This window comes from Kwoniella mangroviensis, assembly GCF_000507465.2.
Source record: "Kwoniella mangroviensis CBS 8507 chromosome 1 map unlocalized Ctg01, whole genome shotgun sequence".
NCBI classification, from domain to species: Eukaryota; Fungi; Basidiomycota; class Tremellomycetes; order Tremellales; family Cryptococcaceae; genus Kwoniella; species Kwoniella mangrovensis.
In genome coordinates this window covers 1,717,827-1,737,002 of record NW_027062533.1, presented here as the reverse complement: position 1 = coordinate 1,737,002, position 19,176 = coordinate 1,717,827, and the positions used below count along the sequence as shown (strand labels likewise).

Here is a 19,176-nt window from a genome sequence, read left to right as displayed (position 1 = left end):
ACACCTTACACACAGTCACACCATAAGAGGTGATATCGTACAACGATACTGATCCTCCTTTCTCTTCACTATCATCTGTATCTATCTTATCTGAATAGTATCCAGCTATAAAGCACATACCATGGCCCCATCGAATTCGACCCTCAACAGCATCTCCATATCTTGCGAACCGATTCCCACGATGAGCGGCGAGACTCAACCTCAACATCATTGGCAGGGTGTCCTGTCCTCTGCGCTGGACGCAGTGGGTCATACTCCTTTGGTCAGATTACAGCGGATAGCCAAGGAAGAAGGGCTTAACTGCAATTTATGTGAGCTGTTTGGATGTGCGAGAGTACCCAGGACATCAGCTCACAATGGTGTCAATCAGTGGGGAAATGCGAGTTCTTCTCTGCAGGTGGAAGTGTCAAAGACAGGATAGCAAATGTGAGTTGAGCTGAAATCACGTTACGAACAGATGACTTTCATCAAGCAAGAGAGGCTTGTCACCAATACTGACGTGCCCCATTCCCAGAGAATGGTAGAGCAGGCTGAGAAAAAGGGTGTTCTGATACCTGGACAAAGTATAATCATCGAGCCTACCAGTAAGCTAGATCTGGCACTCCCTCTTTTTTGCCCTTCAGCTCACAAATGTATCAATCTAGGTGGTAATACGGGTATGTAACTATCTGTTATGACAGCACTCAACAATGACTGATGGTCTTCCCGATATCAGGAATTGGTCTCGCCCTTGCTTGCGCTATAAAAGGATATCAGTAAGCTGACCAGTCATCACCTCGGCTCGAAGGCATGAAGCTGACGGATCACCTTTGACAGGTGTATTATCACACTTCCAGCCAAGATGAGTCTGGAGAAGGAAGTGATGTTACGTGCATTGGGAGCCGAGATAGTCAGGACACCGTGAGTTAGCTAGATAATCGGACAACGGTAGACACCAAGCTGATCAACCTCGTTTATTTAGGACTGAAGCAGCGTAAGCTATTCCGATACCGGCTACTCGTGAAGAAGCTCACATTGATCTACGAACAGTTGGGATAGTTCCGAGAGTCATATCGGTGAGCTTGTGCATTAGGCTCCTCTTCTGAACAAGCTCATCGAATCAATCTCCTCTTTCAGGTGTTGCACGAAAGTTGCAGAAATCAATACCTGGAGGTGTGATTTTAGATCAGTACTCCAATCCTCATAATCCTCTAGCTCACTACTATGGTACATACGAGGAGATAATGGTGAGTTACAAATCTACATCCTCGTGGAATGATTGGGTAGAGTGAAACTCATACGTCCTCCATTAAAGCATTCGCTCAAAACGTCTGACTTACCACGTAAAGATATATCTCTCCTGGTCGCAGGCGCAGGTACAGGCGGTACAATCACAGGTCTAGGACGCGCTATCAGGGATTATGAAGCTTCTTTGCCTCATACCAACGGGAACTCTGCTTCTCATGGTAGAACGACCATAATAGCTGTTGATCCGGAAGGATCGATATTGGGTGGAGGTGAACCCGGAAATTATCAAGTGGAAGGTATAGGATATGTGAGTAATTAGCTGATATTTGAGCGGACTCGTTGTCTGGATCCAGCTAATGCTCGGTTCTCAACTGTTGGATTAGGATTTCTTCCCTGAGGTTTTGGATCCAAATCCACCAGTGGTAGATAAATGGTTAAAAACCAATGATGAAGAGGCTTTTGACGCTACCAAGCGGCTGATGTAAGTATCACCTTACTCCCGCTTTAGCTGTTGGTTTCAGAACTTGCTTTTCACGATCAGCTAAATCATGGGATCCTACTGTATGATAGTCGAAAAGAAGGACTCTTTGTAGGTGGTTCATCCGGATCAGCCCTATCCGGTACCCTACGATACCTCCATTCGGAAGAAGGAAAACATATAGCAGAAGATCCAAATGCCAACGTAGTCGTGATCTTGCCGGATGGAGTAAGGAATTATATGTCCAAATCTTGGTTCCTCGAGACATCTAAACTTCCTACAGGAGAGAATATGGAAGAGAAAGAGGATATTAAGAGTACCATTAGGGGTATATTGGGTAGAGATTTGAATGACGTGATGAGCGTGGTGGACAGTAAAAGGGAGAAAGGGGAGAAGTTGGAAAATGGTGATTGAGTGTTTGTGATGTTGTAATGGATTTAACGTGTTCTGTGGATGAGATTGTGGATGAGTAGTAAGTATTGTATAAGCCATGTGTATATTATAGAAATTTCTTGTGTACATGATAGATACGTATCATCCGAAGTTGTGAACAATGTATATCGCATCCTGCTGTATCTCAGTCCCTTGTCTGAAGGTGAATAACTTGATTGCATCTGAGAGCATTTATTGATCCACTACTGTCAACAACATACATACGATGAAAAATAGATGATGAGAAGTATATATGCTATGATATACAATGATATGCTTGGTAGTTTGATCACTTCTTCTCCTGATCTTCTTCGCCTTTGTCCTCTTCCTCCTCTTCTTCATCTCCCTCATCTTCCTCATCATCATCATCTATACCCAGCGCGTCGAAGAACCCTCCGATCCTACCCACAATCTTATCACTCTTCCCCACTTTCTCTTCCTTTTCTTGTTCCTCTTCTTCATCATTCTCTTCTTCCAACTCTGATAATTCCTCAGAATCATCTAAATCTTCCTCATCGTAGTATTCCTCTTCGCTCGTTGCCTGATCACGATGCGGATCAACCTTCTCCACATCATATACATTTATATCCTGATCCTCCGCCTCCGATCCTAGCCAAATTCCTTTCCCTTCTCTGCCTGTCGTTCCTGGTGGATAAAATCCCCATCTTATCTTACCGTCCGCCAGTAATCGCATGACTACATAGACCAAACCATCAGCTTTGACTCATGCTTTACATGCAGAATGACGTAGATGAAGCTGGTTCGGCGAGATCAGTGTCACTCACTTCCATTGGCTGCTCGATTGATATCGGGTCTTCCACTCTTAGCGCTCACTATGCCATCCCACCGAGAGACATATCAGCTGGTACTCAAACGGAGTCGACGTCGAACATGAGCTGAAGGTCTGCACTTACAATATCCTCTATCAAACGCTCTACCTTCCATTATTTTCCCGGCCGTCCATTTTTCCTTACTCTCCTCTTCTTCCCTCTTGATCCTCCCTGCCTCAGCAAGCTTGGGATCCCTGTACGTCCTCTTCCCAGCGTATGGATCAAAATCACCTTCAGCGACTGTATAGGGTATCTTAAATATGGTTTCAAGCGGTAGGCGTTGGGCGCAGAAGGTTATACACGCTGGCAGAGATGCGATTTGAGAGATCGGTATGGCTATCAATCGAATAGAATGATTAGTAAGCACACCTTGTTTTAGAAAGGATAAGAGAATTTGAAGGACCTACTAGCTGCTAAAGCTTGGATCTCCAATCCTACTAATGACGGACATACCAATCCTGGACAATCTACGAATCGGATCTCCTTCTTACTTCCCCAGAACATAGTTTGAAAGTGTTTAGTCTAGAGTTAAAGGATCACCGGTATCAGCTGTTCATACTTAGACTGTAATCCGACAGCAGCATACTTACTTTACCTGGAGTTCTACTGGCTTTGACTTTCTGTTCTCCCAGCAAGGCGTTCAACAGAGATGATTTCCCTACGTTAGGCTGTCCTATGAGGCCTATCGTAAGGGGCTCTTCGGCTTGGTCCCGCAGGAGAGTATCGTTACTACCATTTCCAGACCCCTGAGTCCGATCTGTATCCTGTTTGACATCCTTCTGCACAGTGAACTTTGTCGAATGAGTATTTGCTATATCATATGGATATTCTTCTTGAGCCAACGATGACCAATCTACTGTAGGTCGTACAGATGGCTTCCACTCTTTTAATTTCTCCGGATTCTCCTTTGCCCATGTGGGAGCTTCTAGCATTCTTTCATGAGCAGTTTTCAGAGTTATAATGAGCTCTTCGAGTGAATCTTGCGGTATATCAGGTCTATGTCTACCTTTACCTATCACAGATTCCCATCAATCAGCTACTTAGGATTTCATTGCAGCTATTCTTACATCCGATAGTAATCACTCACCATTATCCAGAAGCTCAACATCATATGATCTCACACTGACCACCTGCACGCCTTCTTGTCCCCACCATCCTCTAACCCAATCTTTCCAACCTTCCAGTGCAGCAGGATCAACCAAATCAGATTTAGTCAAAATCAGTATAATTTCCTTGTGGGGTTTGAGGTTCTGTAGGTAATTGCGTAAAGAGGGAGGACAATGTAATAACGGACATCGTGAGTCGAGGAGAAGTAAAAGGATATTAGACGATTCCGTCACTCTCCATCTACATCCAACATGTTACTCGGGTAAGCTGCAAAACCGATATGTAGGATATACGGGTTTGGGAGAGCTTACAATTGTCTCCATACTTCTAAATTCGTTTCATACCATGTCGGTCCTCTGGGGTATCCCTCTTCCTGATCATCCTGTTCATCTATATATTCCTGCATAATTTCATTGGTGACTTTCAACCATTTCTTAAACATCCCTTCTTCATTCCTCTCTACTTCCTTCTTACTTTGTCCGACTCTAAATTTCGGTCTACTAGGACAACTCAACTTTCCCTCCTTATCCCTTTCCGTCAATATCTCCAATGGAAATACCGCACTTTCCGAGGACAATGGTCGTTCCAGTTCAAGTTCAAAAGCAAGATTACGAGTTTTCGTAAGGTATTCTGGCGATAATCCATAGAATTTCGATTTTAATCTTACACTGGATGAGTTGGGATCTACTCCACCGGATTTAGATGCTAGAGTTCTGACCCTTCCATACTTGTCGTTGAGTTTGTGTAGACCCGCTGCGTGATCTTCGGCTGATAGGTCGCCTCGTTTCAAGGCTCGTTTGTCGAGGAGTTTCTGACGTTTGTGTTTGCCTGATTGAGCCTTTCGCCGGGGCACGTGCATCGTTGACATGATGGATAGATTGCGTCTTTTCGCTCTCTGATGTATATGTGTCTCTTTGGCTGATTACATGATAGGTTCGAGGTTTGACCGGAATGGAACAATTACTTGTATTTGTGGTCAGAAGGTTGGAAGTAAACCATCTTTTCGTTTGATGCGTTTTTATAGACGTCATTGCAGTTGTGCTGAGATTATCGCTCGGATCCGAGATGAGATTGTGAGTGAGACGGGATCAAATTTGTTGATGAATTGATGCGATCTTATCGGAACCGGTTATCTACCCCTATCCTGCTATCTTCTCTCCATCATCTCAAGTCGAATAAGCTAAATTGTCCATTTTGTACTAGTTGACTCGTTACCAAACCCATGGAAGTAGAGCGAAAATGACGACCACCTCCGAAGACTCCGTCCTATCCCTGTCCTCATTATCCTCCGCACCAGCCCTCGAATCACTCCTAGTACTCCTCTTCGAGCCCTCCACCGCCTTGCGTAATCTCTTAGTCCCCTCGGTGCTCCTCCGACTCACCGCTCGCTCAGAGCCTCCTTCAAGCTACAATGAGCTCATAGATATCTGTCAGGAAGTATCGAGCGACTGGACATGGGATGAGAAAGCTGAATTCATAAGTGGACATCCGATGATTGGAGAGGTCAAAGGGTTAAGTAAGTTGAGTGGGAAAGAACAGGGTAATTCGACTGCCACGCCGAAAGTAGTCTTGGATAGGTGAGTGTATTCAGCTACCGCAGTGAAATCCTTGATCAATACTCAAGCTGATAATAATATATGATGTGACTAGACTTGCCCATCTGAATGAGCTTTATTGTACCATCTTCCCTGGCCTGAGATACATAACATTCGTGAATGGACGTTCAAGAGCAGCGATTATACCTGAATTTGAATCGATCTTAAATCTCCCCCTCTCACCTCAGCCTCTCTCTGATGATTTTTCCACAAATCAACCTTCCTTAGACTCGGAAGAAGTAAAACGCCGGATCAAATTGCCTGAGAGCGACGCATGGAAGAAAGAGTGTAAGAGGGGTTTAGGCGATGTATGGTTGATTGGAAGAGCAAGATTAAAGGGACTGGGTTTACAATGAATAGTAGACAGGAGACTGGGCTGTATGAAGGTGGAATTAAAGAAGCATTTATGGATGTCTATATGATCATTCTTAGGCATGCCATCAGTCGTCAAGGTGAGATGGGTATATTTACTAATTATATATCTCTATGAAACGTCCAGCGTGATTCCCAAAATCGAGATGGAGTAATATGGTGTATATCTATGATGTTCAGATTGACAAGAATTATACATGATGAAAAGTCTAGGAAGTCCAACTGGTCTAAAGCATCCTGACACATTCCTTGTTTACTAATGCGTAGCCGTATTTGCACGCTGAGACCTCACAATGACCTCGAGTGCAGGTGACGCCTCCGAGAGCGACATTCGGCAGCGCAGAGCAGCTGGAGAAAATCAATGATCAGCCTGTGACCTCCGAGGACGAAACGACGTGGTATGGACTTACTCTACTCCAGTAGATGTAGCATTTCTGGTTGTTGGCCCATACAGGCCACCCAAACAACCACCACACGACTCAAGATCCGCTCGAGTGTCCACACACTAGTAAATACCTTCAAGTCAACCTGTGATCAGGGTGACAGATGTTTGAAATGCTCACTTCGAAAGCTTCTCTATCTGATCCAATCAGGCAGGCAGTAAGTCCCGCTGGACAATACTGATGCTGGATAGCTTGGGCTCGTCTCAGACGTTCCTTCAGCTGACGTCTGGCCACACCGGTGGGCTCGACACTCGAAAGGGTATACAAGTATAGACCACTTCCTGCTTGTCCACCTTGACATGCGTTGGGAGCATCATTGGTAGTTTGAGAAGCACAAGTACACATGTATGAGCCTGCAAGACGACCAAAAACCGCTGTAGCGGTAGTACAACCCGACAGACACGCTTCTGCCGATGCTACGAAAGACGTTCGACCACCATTCGCATTCGTCACAGAGTCACCACAGCTGTCGAAGGCGTAATTCGTATTAATATACCATGCCTACATAAACAAAAACCCGTTCGACGGTAATCAGTTCTGGTACAATCATCGAGATCAGACAAGTCAATGACTCACAGAGGCTTGGTCGGCAGCACAACTTCCAACAGAATCTTGAGATGCTTCATAGGCACTCAAAGCGGCCCCTGAACTCGAACAGGTACATGATCCGTCGGCATTGCTGTAAAAGGCGTAAGGGGATGATTGTGAGGAGCAGTAACTCTGATGAATGGATCTCGTCAACATCTTCCATAAACGGTACAATCAGATTTCACTGACGATGCAGCCTGTGACGTCGGTTCCGGTGGTTGATCCAGAAGCCGTAGGAATGTTCGCAGGATCTACACAACCGACATATGCGGCTCCTCTGACGGATCGGATAGCCAAAGCGGCAATGATGATAGGTACAATCATTTTCGATGGTCTTTTGATGGAAGGTGACAAAATGATAAAAGGTACGATCAAATTTGTTAGTGAACAAGTTGTGTGTATGTATGAGTTGTTTCATTCTATCTGTACACCTATATATATCTTCGTCTACCTCTTCTTCTTCTTTTCTTTGGTTTTTTTCAGCTATTATACATGATACATCTCCTTGAACTTCCGACTCCCACAACGAAGTCCGCCATTGTTACATGCGCCACTGAGGAAGTTTTCTTTTTGTTACCCAGTACGCTTTCGTGATGATCCACATCATCACCGTACTATACTAGCGCACGGACCTTCTTTGCTTTTGGTAGAAGCTAGCAGGTAACGTAATTTTGCCAAGAGAACAATAGAAAGGTGTGCGTCAACTCCAAAGAAACGTGAGAAAAGACTTGCGGGATCATGATCATGATCTCCGATCCGACCGAGGAAGTTAGACATTCTAATTGTTCCTTCCATGGTGCTGCTTCGACGATGAACGCCACTGAGTCAGATGGTTCGGTATGGTACACCTATAGACTCGGACTAATAGTTTATTGTGTAATTAACTAAGGCAGATGGGCAGATGGGTCCGTCCATTAGAACAATAAGATGATCATTGTGGACGGAAAGGGATAAGATCTGACAAGGGTTACTTAACGCGCTTGTAAGAAGTCGTACGGTCAGAAAGGAAGAGTGCAATGGAATGGAAAGAAACGTGTTGCTAGAGTGTCTCACCTTCCAGTTCAAGGGCAGGTCCGATCAACATATGACCGAGGTACCACCTGTATCATGCAAGTCCGAAAAAATACCAAGAACAAGAAAGAAGGAAAAGAACAATAGAAAATCACTTGACCTGATTCGGAGGTATAAATTTGAAGGATTTTAGAGTTAATTGCTATAACCAAGTTCCTTAAAAAACGGACCTGACTACTTTTACCTAAATTCTGGGAACGGGCAGAACACCGGGCGCTTATGCATGCATGCCTGCATGCATGCGTCTCTCCTTTTAGCCAAAAAGCCATGTTTCTGAATATGAACGGCACCGTGAGTCTCGGATTAGTCAATTAGCCATTTCGTCCTTGTGCAATAGAGTCCCTCAAAGTCTTCGGGAATTGTAGGTGATGCTTCTGTGTGCTGTACCACCTTGTACAATTCCACGGCCGACGGCGACAATGAGGAAGGTGACCGTGATGTCTCGTTTCGGATGACCGACCCAATATTCTGGGAAGGACAAATTCTGTGGATTCCATATTCCCAAAGAGGAATATTGTGTGTAAGTACAAGTAGGTGTAACGAAGTCTGGGAAAGCGATCTGATCAAGATGACCGTTACAGTAAAGCTACACCTGACAAGTCACTGTATAGATGTGAGTCCCAAAGCCAACCACAATACCGTGACGGCCTCTTTGAATGTACTAAAGCTTCCGAGGTAATTGAGATGCACTATACTAACCCACTACCATCTTCCCACACTAGATCTGATCAAGCTTACAAATAGATCTAAAACCTAAATTCAATTTATCAAGACAATCAAAGTTTTTGACAAATGGATCTAGATCTATCTGAATCCTAATTCCCACCCCCAAGATTTGTATAGACAGACCAGATGCATCCTAACCCGTTGACATACTACGTACCACCTAGCACGCTTGAACACAGATACGATGGTAAACAGAATAGACCCGCTGCGACCAGACCAATAGTATACCTCGCTTGATCTACTTTGTCGGACAGTTCGCCAAGAGGTACCAAGCGGAGTATATCTAGTGGTAATGTAACAAGACTTAGAGGGGGAGGTAAAACAGGCGAGATAGCTCCAGGGTATAAGTCTTGAAATCGGGATGAGAACCGTTTGATCGTCCGTCCACTTTCAATTGCAGCGCCATCCTCTTCTGCTCCATCTGCAGTTCCATATCGAGCTCGTAGTTCATGCAACGTATTTCCTTGCCACATATATCCCCTCACTCCCTCACAGAAACATTCTCTAGCTTCTCTAGCCACCTGTACTCTATATTCTTTCTCCCAATTATCACCCTCTTTAATAGCTCCTCTCCAGCGTCTCTTATCTTCCCCATCCCATCTTTCCTTTGGGACCATAATCGCTCTTGAGGCAGTTAAGAGCAACGAGCAGATGAAGAGGAGAGAGAGGGTTACGAAGATCGTCAATCGCGCTGAGAAGGGGGATATTCCATCTTCTACTGGTTCTGCTATGGATATTCTGGCTTCGATCGGTATTGGCTTGGTCATGGTTTCGATGATGTATATTGACGACTGAACGGCTTGATAAAAACCCCTAAATATATCTCCATTCATCGACCAACTGAAAATTACAAAAAGCCCAAGTACCAAAGGCATGAGTAATCCAGCTGTCTTGAATGATCGATAGATGATCCGCTTGAGGAGTATGGATAAAGGTAATAGGCTGGGAAACAGGAGTGGTAAAGATGGCTTGATAGGGAAGACGAGGGAGAAGGTGGTCGTTGGAATAGAGAAAAGTAAGAGGGTGTATGATATTTGGGAATAAGAAGGGAAGAGAGCGAAGATGAGAGATAGATGAAGAGGTAGTAAGAGGATTCGGCGGAGAAGGGTAGTACGATATTGAGATGACTAGAATCGTATATTTAGTTCTGATTGGCTTTGTGCAGATACAAGATCCACTACGTACATGTACCAAGTCAGATGCGGTCCATAGCGCCCACCATAATTCCTTGCCAAATAGTGAGGGGTTAGGTGAAGATGGTTCGTATGGTGAGATCCTATTCGCAGGTGACAGAGCTATACTCAACGTCAACCCATAGAGAACGAGGAATGACGCCAGATGCAGGAAGTGTAATCGCCTGATTACATGATGATCATGAAGTGGCTCTATCAGCTTCATGCTTCCTCATATCGTCAGTGATGGACTTACGAAGGAGTAACGATCTCAACTACTTTCGTCATAATCCTGGAGAATTTCGTATGTCCCTGTCCACCTAACTGGACTATTCCTTTGGTCCAAGCCAAATCCAGTGTATGACGAACGAGGGGATGCGATAACAAGGGCGAAGGATGGGTTGTGAAAGGAGGTAACATCAGATCAATTGCTGTTCATCATACATACATTCAATCAGAATATTACTCTATGATCAGTAATGAAGAACATCCCTTTCCAGGTATCAATCTTGACGTACCATTAATCCATTGATGACTTTCATCCCTCATCTTCCACCTCTTCCAAAATACAACTTGGAGATCTTCATCGTCATCGTCATCGTGTTCATTCTCGTTCTCAATCATGTTACAATGACGATCCAACAGGTCTTCTATCCTATCATTAATCGCATCCCTCAACTTCCTACCCAGCTCCGAATCTGCTATCCTCGCTCTGATTGATGCATGATTCATATATCGTTTCGGATCAAGTAGATGTAAAGCATACAGGTGCACTGCGAGATCTATTTCGGTGTTCAGTGGTGAATAGGCTATGGCGGAGGGAGATTTGAGGTGGGAGATGAGTTGGTTCGCTTGGGTGTTCAAGGTGATTTGCGATGATGCTTTTGAAGGCGCACGGCTGGGTCCTGCTTGTGCAGTCGCATGTTGGTTGGAGAGGAGAGGGGTGCGTTCAGAGGACATACTGGCATACTACAAAAGGCTAGACATTCATACAAAGGTACCGGAATGCACTCATGAGTGATAATTTCAGCGAGAGCGCAGTGGTCATTGCGAGTGGAGGGTTTTGGATGGCATTTGACTGCAACTCAGCTCTTCTTGTCAAGTGCTCGGACACAGAGAAGACTTCTCTCGTCAAATTCTCAGTATATAGATGTCTGATCGAATACCTGCCAGCAAATAGCGTTCAAATCGTGTGAGACTTCATGCAGAGCCAGGCCAGACAGATCTATCTGTTCCACATTTTCATGATCCACCAATAATCACTCTCACTCCATCAAAACATGATGATCTCTCTCATCAGACCCGCAAAATGCAACCGATCGCCCCAAACCATTTCGTGATAATGCTATGCATCAAAGTATACACTGCCCTAACCCAAACTTATCCCACTACATCCAACATCTTAGAACTTGGCGAAACCCTTAGCAGCCTTGTTCTTGGATACTCGGAGGACGTTGAATCGGACGGTCTTGGAGAGAGGTCGGCATTGACCTGTTGTCAAATCAGGAAAGCATCATCAGTATAATACGCAAATTGAGAAAATATATATGGTTTATGGAAGGATACGTACCAACGGTAACCTGGTCACCTTGCTCAACTCGGAAAGCAGGAGAACAGTGGACAGCAAGGTTCTTGTGTCGTTTCTCGTATCGTCGGTATTTAGGGATGCTGTATCAAGTTACAAAACAATCAATCATATTGCTCCATCTTTCGAACTGTACTACGATACATGGTGTGACACTCACAAGTGCAAGTACTCTCTTCGGATGATGATGGTGTTGGTCATCTTGGTAGAGTGAACGACACCAGTCAAGATTCTTCCTCGGATGGAAACATCACCGGTGAAAGGACATTTCTTGTCGATGTAGGTACCGTTGATGGCCTCTGCAGGAGATATAACTCAAATCAGTAAAAGTGTCCAATGGACCAACGATCATTCCTCTCCTTCCTTCTTCATCGAATCAATGATACAGAGCTGACGGTATCGCTGATTGCAATGAGACGGTCGACCTTCCGGTGTGATGCCCTCCGGTCCAACAAATGGCCCAAACCCCCTTTTCACTGAAATCGAACAGCATAACTCACCAGTAGGAGTCTTGAAACCAAGACCGACATCCTTGTACCATCTCTTGGTCCTGGCAGTGACCTTCTTTCCGCCTGTTGTGTTGTTGGTCGGTCAAGTTTGATAACAAAATTCCCAATAAACCACATAAATTGACGATTATCCAACAATCCAATATTACACCAAATCCAATATATCCATCCATTCAGGAGCCATGCAAATGCACGTTGAGGGCCGTTGAGGGAGTGGGAGCATGGTGAGAAAGAAGAAAGAAGAACATAAATTGTCAGCATTTTCCTCTCCCAACATGATTATCCTATCTCCTTCCATATCCCACATCTAAGCATGAAAGAAGTACCGAGACGTACCTCTTGATTTGGCGTTTTGGAAGATGGGTTGCTTTTGGAAGGCACTTTGGGTTTGTTCGGCCATTTTGGATGTCTTGCGGGATAGAGAAGAAGGAGAAGGTAAGTATGGAGGTGTTGATGAAGAAGATATGGATAGCGAGCAAGCACCTGAGCCAACAATCAATCACAGGATTACACCATACACCCCACCCATAATACGAAAAATACTCAAATACCCCTCTGTGAGGGCCGGAATTTCTGTCGGAGTTTTGTGGGAAAGCAGTTTTTTGAACGTGGCACTTTGCTCGCTGCCATTGCGGCGGAGATCACCGCAGTTCAAGGGCGTGTCTCGCACGTGGTCTGGATCGGATCCGATTCAAAGGAGATTTCATGCAAATGACGTCTCAGAGGTTGATCGTCAGGTCAGTGAGTGAAGAAAGAAAAGGTAGCTTTTGAGTATTTGGCATTGGTCGGCTAGATCCCCATAAGCTTGCCAATGACAATCGCAGACCATGTCCAAGAGACTCAACAAGCGACAGCAAAGGGAGCTGGAAGAGCTAGAAGCTCTCAAAGCAGCTACACCGAAGGAAGTACCAGTTGAGGAGGACAGTGAAGAGGAAGAAGAGCAGGAAAATCAAGCTAGTGGAGGAGGACCATTCAATGCTTTTGCAGCTGTAAGTGATCATCTCTATCCTCATTGAAGATGTATACATACTGACTGAGTGCGTAGCTAGGTGGAGATGACGATGAGCAAGAAGAAGAAGAGGAAGAGGAAGATGATACGCCGTCCGCACCAGTGAAAAAGGTTAGCTCAACTTATGGGGCAGCTTGTCTTGTAGACTGGAATAGCTGACAGATATATTCAGAGTAAGAAGAAGAAGAATAAGAAGAAGAATAAATTTGCTTCGACTACAATAGAAGACGAAGCGAGTGCACCAGCTACCCCCGGTACACCTAGTACACCTGCCAAGGGAGGGAAGAAGAAGAAGAAAGTTGATCCGTACGCTGGGATGGACGAGGTTGATAGGGCTTTGGCAGAGTTGAAAGTACAGTATGTCACCCACTTGTTCAGAAATGGTCGACGTAGCTTAGCTGATACTGTGTGTGTATCAGGTATGGAGAAGAGACGTCACAGGCTGGACCGTCTCGTGCAACCGATAATAGCGGGGAGGCCAGATCATCGATGGCATTTAGGTGAGCTATTCGTAGAGCCTGGGCTTTCCTTGAGTCCGAGCAACTGACATCTCAAATGACTATCAGGAACCTCTTATCGGTAGATCCCAAAAACCTCGATGCGGATGCAGAATTACGGCGGTTCTTCGGCTCCAAAGTGGTGAGTTGTCGTGTACCTCAACGGAACAACCAACTCATAGTCTTGAAACTTCCTTAGATCGCGTCATCAGCGACATCCGGACCCAATCGCCATCGACCCGGACCATCTGCGAAATTACGATATACGATATCGAAACCCAAACCTACTTATCCACCTGCGACATCGCTGGCGGGCTTGGTCATGCGAGAAATGATCGATAATGAGGTTGAAGAGCTATATGAGAGGAGAGGGAAGGAACGGATAGATAAAGGTGAAAAATGGTTTACGTTTGAACATACTGGACCATGGAGGGAGATCGAGAGGCAGTTTATGGGTGCTGTCAGATCTCATGGTGAGTAGCTGTTGTACGATTGACATTGACCACGGATCAGCTAACCCGTTTGTGTAGATCCAAATGAGTTGATGGCTCTTTTGCAAGTGTACCCATGGCACGTAGACACGTTGTTGCAGATGAGTGAAGTGTACAGGTTACAATCTGGTAGGTGAATTGTCTTGCGTCCTGTTATATCATGTGCTAAATCTGCGCAGATATCGGCGCCGCTTCCGACTTTGCTGAACGAGCATTATACGCTTTTGATCGATGTCTCATGCCTTCTTTCAGTGTCTCGTCAGGTGCTTCAAGGTTAGACTTCGATAGAGTAGAAAATAGACCGATGTTCACTGCTTTGCACCGGATCATATCGTCAGTTGCTTTTTGCCGACACAGCCTAGTCAAGCTGATTGTTGTATGCGTACAGATATCTGGGTCGTCGAGGTTGTTGGGTTACAGCGTTTAATTTCGCCAAATTGCTATATGCACTAGATCCAGAGGTAAGCTGGCATGATCTGGCCGTTGTCAATATAGCTAACTTTGGACTCAGGGCGATCCTCACGGTGCTGTCTTCTGGCTGGATTTCTTAGCCGTCAAGTCGAACAATGGACCATGGTTGTTATCGATGTTGGAGCAAGGTGATGCCTCCCCTGCTGCTGCTAGTTGGTATGCATATCCTGGTATGGCTTATGCCAAGGCTCTAGCGCTACGGCAGGAGGAAGAAAGTAAGAAGAGCAAGGTAAGTTTTCATCAATCGACTTGGTTGTCCACAAAGGCTCATATAATCACTTAGGATTACACCAAGAGCGATGAAGCTCTGCAGGCAGCCATCACGGATTTCCCTCAAGTAGTGACTTTACTAGCGGATAAGATCGGTGCTAGTCTGCCGGAAGGGGCGAGAAGCAATCCTCTCTTGCAAGTGGAAGCTGGATTCAAGTAAGCTGGCTGGGCTCTGTAGCAGAAGTTGAAATTGGCTCATCTAGTGGTCAGTGAAACACCTTCCAACGTCATCGACCTACTCTCACACATATATGTCTCTCGCTCCGAAGCATTGTGGAAAGACGAAAAGCGCATCGCCTGGTTCTCCAAGCATGTCGCTCTGGCCATACCTAAACTTAACGACCCTTCTGCCAAAGAAGCTCGAGACGATGCTTTAGCTTTAATTCAATCACCTCGAGATCCACTTGATGAAGGTCTACCTGTACCGATGTACATCTGTCGACATGTCCTATGTTCCGAATCTACCTCTTTCGTAGGCTTCTTGCCACCAGTGGTGACTTCGAGACCATTGAACTCGTTTGATCCCCTCCCTCCTACTACCGCCACGTCGATATATGACGATGCGTATTTCTCTGGATTGATATCTACCAATAATGGACGAGCTATTGGAGGAGGTGGAATCATGATGGATTTGGTGAATAGGGTATTTGATATCGCTACCAACAATCCAGAGAATTACAGACAACAGGTAGAAGATGCCTGGAGAGGGCTTGTTGGGAGACGGGAAATGCAGAATGCCCCGAGAGATCAGCTTGATAATGTCTTACAGGCTGTGAGTACCTTTTGCGCATAGATCGTAGTAGAAGAGGAAAGGATGGCTGATATCTGGTATTTTGGATTGATCTTATAGTTGCTACAGATGGCTGGAGATGTAGTTAATGGTGGAGGAGGTGTTGGTGAGGTCGAGGGACAAGGTGGCAATGGTGATCAGATGCCAGGTGGATTCCCACAGTAGGACACAACCTGGTAGAAGACATTCATGCATATTATTGCAATGCACTGCGGACCACACGACGACTCCTGTTTGCGACAGGGTACTGTATAAGGGCTCTATCACTTTCGGTGAAACCGTCAAACAGGCTCCGTTGCTCGAGACACCCTGAGCTATTTATACCAGTGGTCTGTTTTACACTGATGCAAGAGTGCTCGCCAGCGCGTTTTGTCTGGGTGACCTGAATTAGTACGTTATGGGGTACGAGATTGGAATCATATCAGACTAAAGAATCAAGATCAGCCTAGACTCATCAGATAAACCTCGGGGTCATCCAACGAGATGTTGTGGAGCCAGGGTTCCGTTTTTCAATTTATAATTGTTTTGGGTCTTAGGCTCATTCTGTTCCCCTTCAAAGCACTGCATATAACGCTCGGCATGATAGAATGTGTCCATCGGCATGTTACTGCTGTACAACATTATGGCAATGGCTGGATGAGTAGGATGCGGTGTGAGTTCAATGGACCAACGAACAAGAACTCTAGCTAGGCAATACCATACAATTCAATGCCACAGGATCAACCTGATTGCAGGTCCGGGAACAGTGGGGCAGTATCGTAAATCCCTGTTATTCCTGTTAGTTCACGTAATATAATTCGTCATACGGATCTATCCACCATCCCCTTCCCCACATGGCATAATACTCTAAATACGCTTTGGTACCGAAATGTTGACCTTAGGGTGTATGGATCCCATCAACGACACCACGAGTAGCTCCAATCCAATTATTTCGACCGACTCGTCATTTCCAGTCTAGTATCACCACCTTCTGACATTCTGTATTCTACTGAGACTTCTCAGCGTATCGACCTTTACAACTCTCTTTCTCGTCTTGATTTACATACACGAACAAACAAGTACAGAAGGGAGCGAAGAAAAGAAAAGAAAAGAAAAGGCTTGGGTTCATTTTAGAGTTTCAAGGTTCAAAGGATTTATCATACAGTAGTGACGACATATCTGAATCATCCCATCACTGCATTCCTCATTCTTGCAACACAGCTTCAATCGAAAATTCCATAATCCCATAATCATCGCCAGTATTTGCCACTTCGACTGACCCATCGCAATACATATACAACCAAGATCAAACATCTCCAGGGGTATTGACAGTCAACGTGAAGAATCAAAAGTCAAGCGAAGATGCATCAGCCGGATATACTTACTCAACAACGCCAAACCGGTCCACCACCTTGGACACCTTATGTGAATTATCCACCTGGAGCGGTAGTTTGGTATGCCGGTAGTTTCTGGAGATGCGAGAGTGGTCATACGAGTGGATACGAACCGGATGGTGCTGTGAGTGTGGATACATCTGTATATACTGTATGATCTAAGTCGGGGTCGGTAAACGTGTACAGGAATAGAAGGAAGTCATCCGCATATGTAGTGGAGAAGGTATATGAAATGCGATTTTCATCGCTTACTTATCCTTGTTGTATGTCTTGTAGCCAACGAATAACCTTAATCTCTGGACACCAGTAGGTTCAAGTGGACAACATCCGTCTTATCCAAAACAACACCAACAGCAATATTACCAACAACAACAGCAACAGCAACCCTATTACCCTCAACAACAACCTCAACAAGGATATTACGCCCAGCCTCAAGCTCAACCACCATCGTACACTGCTCAATCATCTTCACCTGGATACTTCCCAATCCAACAACAACAACAAGGGTACTACAACCCCGACCCTTCATCTTCGGGATCATCGTCTCATTTCCACGTACCGTCTGGGAGGTTCAGTCCCCATGAGAAGGATGATACTCCATCTTCCACCGAGACAATCACCGAGAAGAACGAGAAGGACAGAGGTAACAGCAGTGGAAGAAGCAGTGCGAGCCAGTTCTTCAGTGAGAAGGCAAATGAATCGTTGAGATATCTTACAATCAAGAAAGAAGCTGGAGATTCCCAAGAAAAGGATGAACTGAAGAATGAACTGAAAGCGAAGAGGGTATGGAGAACTGGTGGAATAGGAGTTTGGGCTTATAGTGAGGATCAGAAAGAGGAAGAATTGAAGAAGAAATTGTGGAAGGAATGGAGTGAGAAACATGATGAGAAAGATTGGTTGAAAGTTGCCAGGGAACGAAAGGAATTTTATGAGAAAGGTTAGTGATAAAACCTCATCGGAGGGGAACTTTCAATCCAAAGAAGCTTTCATCCTCGTTTGATGCTGATAATCTGTTGTCTCAATTCTGAACGGTGATTACAGAAAGTAAAGGTGTGAAACCTCTTTTCATGTGGAAATTAGTTGAAAAAGGACAGAGATTACCTACCGACGCTTTACCAATTGGTCATGAGCAGGATGGTGCTGCCCTGTACTCTGCTAGATCATGGTGGGAAGGCGGTGTACATCTGGGCAAGTGAGTGGAGACCTCACCTTGAGAGTGGAGCTGCAATCGTCGCTGACATGTCGTCTGCTCCCATAGAGCTGGACATCACCTCGTCTCGGGAGCATCCATCTCCTACGGCGGAGCAGAAATCACCTTGGACACATATGAAGTTCTCTGTGGACCTATCAACGAACCGTATCTTGTCAAGTGGATGACCTACAGGCACGGTGAGGTAGCTGCTGTCCAGGGATGGCAGCCTGTAGAGGGCGGAAGAGAGAAAGATGGGACGGCTTTGTTGTTAGCAAAGGGCGATTATGAGAGGTGAGCTATGCATGTAGGTTCTAATCGATGCCCAGAGCTAACATCTCGTTTCGTAGCGGTGAACACCCTGGTAGTGAGTATCGCAAATGCCGCAGCTGAAGTACTTTCAATCTCAGCTGACCACATATCAAATTTTTAGAATGTCTCATCAACGACGATCACGCCTGTGTCGGCTATGGCGGTGGCGAACTCTGGGTCCGACCATTCTCAATCTTAGCTTATGCTAACCCCGATCGACGATAAACGGGAGTCATCTCGTCTTTCTTCGAGTTCTGGGTTCTTCGACATACACACTATACTATGTTTCGTGGATATGACGAATACACGCGTCCGTCTCGGTTTCTCTTTGTGTATACACGCATAACGAATATCATACGTTTTCTCTGTTTGGTATGAAAACAGGCAAGATTCAAATCCCTAATCAATAGTCTTTTCAACCGACTTCGAGCTCTTATACATGGGTATCTTTCTTTCAGACTTTCTACTTCATAATTATGTTGACATATAAGCTATGCATATATCTATACAGGTACCTTTTACTAACGTGATGTGCTTATCCCAGAGTCTGGATCTTCTTGACGTATCAGAATATACTAAAGATACACTTCAAAGCTACTCACTTGGTGGTAGATCATGCCATGTAGGCTGAAACGAGCC

General features: G+C 45.1%; 8 protein-coding genes across 8 annotated transcripts; 4 read left to right on the top strand and 4 right to left on the bottom strand.

Annotated features, from left to right (window-relative positions):
• Nucleotides 1-181: 181 nt before the first annotated feature.
• I203_100642 (cystathionine beta-synthase) lies at nucleotides 182-2,119 on the top strand (the record flags this gene model as incomplete). Its single annotated transcript, XM_065516692.1, has 11 exons — nucleotides 182-311; nucleotides 371-426; nucleotides 515-656; nucleotides 716-755; nucleotides 817-900; nucleotides 962-973; nucleotides 1,030-1,055; nucleotides 1,117-1,226; nucleotides 1,295-1,534; nucleotides 1,611-1,708; nucleotides 1,798-2,119. 11 exons carry the CDS (start codon nucleotides 182-184, stop codon nucleotides 2,117-2,119), a joined length of 1,260 nt encoding a protein of 419 aa, XP_065373510.1.
• Nucleotides 2,120-2,426: 307 nt separating this feature from the next.
• I203_100641 (uncharacterized protein) lies at nucleotides 2,427-4,942 on the bottom strand (the record flags this gene model as incomplete). The annotated part of the gene is made up of 7 exons (XM_019150083.1): nucleotides 2,427-2,833; nucleotides 2,923-2,970; nucleotides 3,052-3,303; nucleotides 3,375-3,489; nucleotides 3,558-3,979; nucleotides 4,055-4,314; nucleotides 4,386-4,942. The coding sequence occupies 7 exons, from the start codon at nucleotides 4,940-4,942 to the stop codon at nucleotides 2,427-2,429; spliced, it is 2,061 nt and encodes a 686-aa protein (XP_019000779.1).
• Nucleotides 4,943-5,313: 371 nt separating this feature from the next.
• I203_100640 (uncharacterized protein) lies at nucleotides 5,314-6,025 on the top strand (the record flags this gene model as incomplete). The annotated part of the gene is made up of 2 exons (XM_019150084.1): nucleotides 5,314-5,651; nucleotides 5,725-6,025. The coding sequence occupies 2 exons, from the start codon at nucleotides 5,314-5,316 to the stop codon at nucleotides 6,023-6,025; spliced, it is 639 nt and encodes a 212-aa protein (XP_019000780.1).
• A 243-nt stretch (nucleotides 6,026-6,268) lies between these two features.
• I203_100639 (uncharacterized protein) lies at nucleotides 6,269-7,396 on the bottom strand (the record flags this gene model as incomplete). The annotated part of the gene is made up of 5 exons (XM_019150085.1): nucleotides 6,269-6,389; nucleotides 6,452-6,546; nucleotides 6,605-6,985; nucleotides 7,061-7,204; nucleotides 7,262-7,396. The coding sequence occupies 5 exons, from the start codon at nucleotides 7,394-7,396 to the stop codon at nucleotides 6,269-6,271; spliced, it is 876 nt and encodes a 291-aa protein (XP_019000781.1).
• Nucleotides 7,397-9,018: 1,622 nt separating this feature from the next.
• On the bottom strand, nucleotides 9,019-11,001 carry I203_100638 (uncharacterized protein; the record flags this gene model as incomplete). The annotated part of the gene is made up of 4 exons (XM_019150086.1): nucleotides 9,019-9,996; nucleotides 10,055-10,226; nucleotides 10,298-10,472; nucleotides 10,560-11,001. The coding sequence occupies 4 exons, from the start codon at nucleotides 10,999-11,001 to the stop codon at nucleotides 9,019-9,021; spliced, it is 1,767 nt and encodes a 588-aa protein (XP_019000782.1).
• A 442-nt stretch (nucleotides 11,002-11,443) lies between these two features.
• I203_100637 (40S ribosomal protein uS17) lies at nucleotides 11,444-12,535 on the bottom strand (the record flags this gene model as incomplete). The annotated part of the gene is made up of 5 exons (XM_019150087.1): nucleotides 11,444-11,532; nucleotides 11,612-11,709; nucleotides 11,787-11,925; nucleotides 12,127-12,198; nucleotides 12,472-12,535. The coding sequence occupies 5 exons, from the start codon at nucleotides 12,533-12,535 to the stop codon at nucleotides 11,444-11,446; spliced, it is 462 nt and encodes a 153-aa protein (XP_019000783.1).
• A 427-nt stretch (nucleotides 12,536-12,962) lies between these two features.
• Nucleotides 12,963-15,828, top strand: I203_100636 (uncharacterized protein; the record flags this gene model as incomplete). Its single annotated transcript, XM_019150088.1, has 13 exons — nucleotides 12,963-13,124; nucleotides 13,181-13,255; nucleotides 13,317-13,501; nucleotides 13,564-13,644; nucleotides 13,711-13,783; nucleotides 13,841-14,114; nucleotides 14,172-14,261; nucleotides 14,312-14,465; nucleotides 14,521-14,593; nucleotides 14,644-14,832; nucleotides 14,887-15,029; nucleotides 15,084-15,645; nucleotides 15,724-15,828. 13 exons carry the CDS (start codon nucleotides 12,963-12,965, stop codon nucleotides 15,826-15,828), a joined length of 2,166 nt encoding a protein of 721 aa, XP_019000784.1.
• A 1,176-nt stretch (nucleotides 15,829-17,004) lies between these two features.
• I203_100635 (uncharacterized protein) lies at nucleotides 17,005-18,762 on the top strand (the record flags this gene model as incomplete). Its single annotated transcript, XM_019150089.2, has 6 exons — nucleotides 17,005-17,160; nucleotides 17,313-17,973; nucleotides 18,078-18,228; nucleotides 18,295-18,519; nucleotides 18,576-18,592; nucleotides 18,659-18,762. 6 exons carry the CDS (start codon nucleotides 17,005-17,007, stop codon nucleotides 18,760-18,762), a joined length of 1,314 nt encoding a protein of 437 aa, XP_019000785.2.
• Nucleotides 18,763-19,176: the final 414 nt, after the last annotated feature.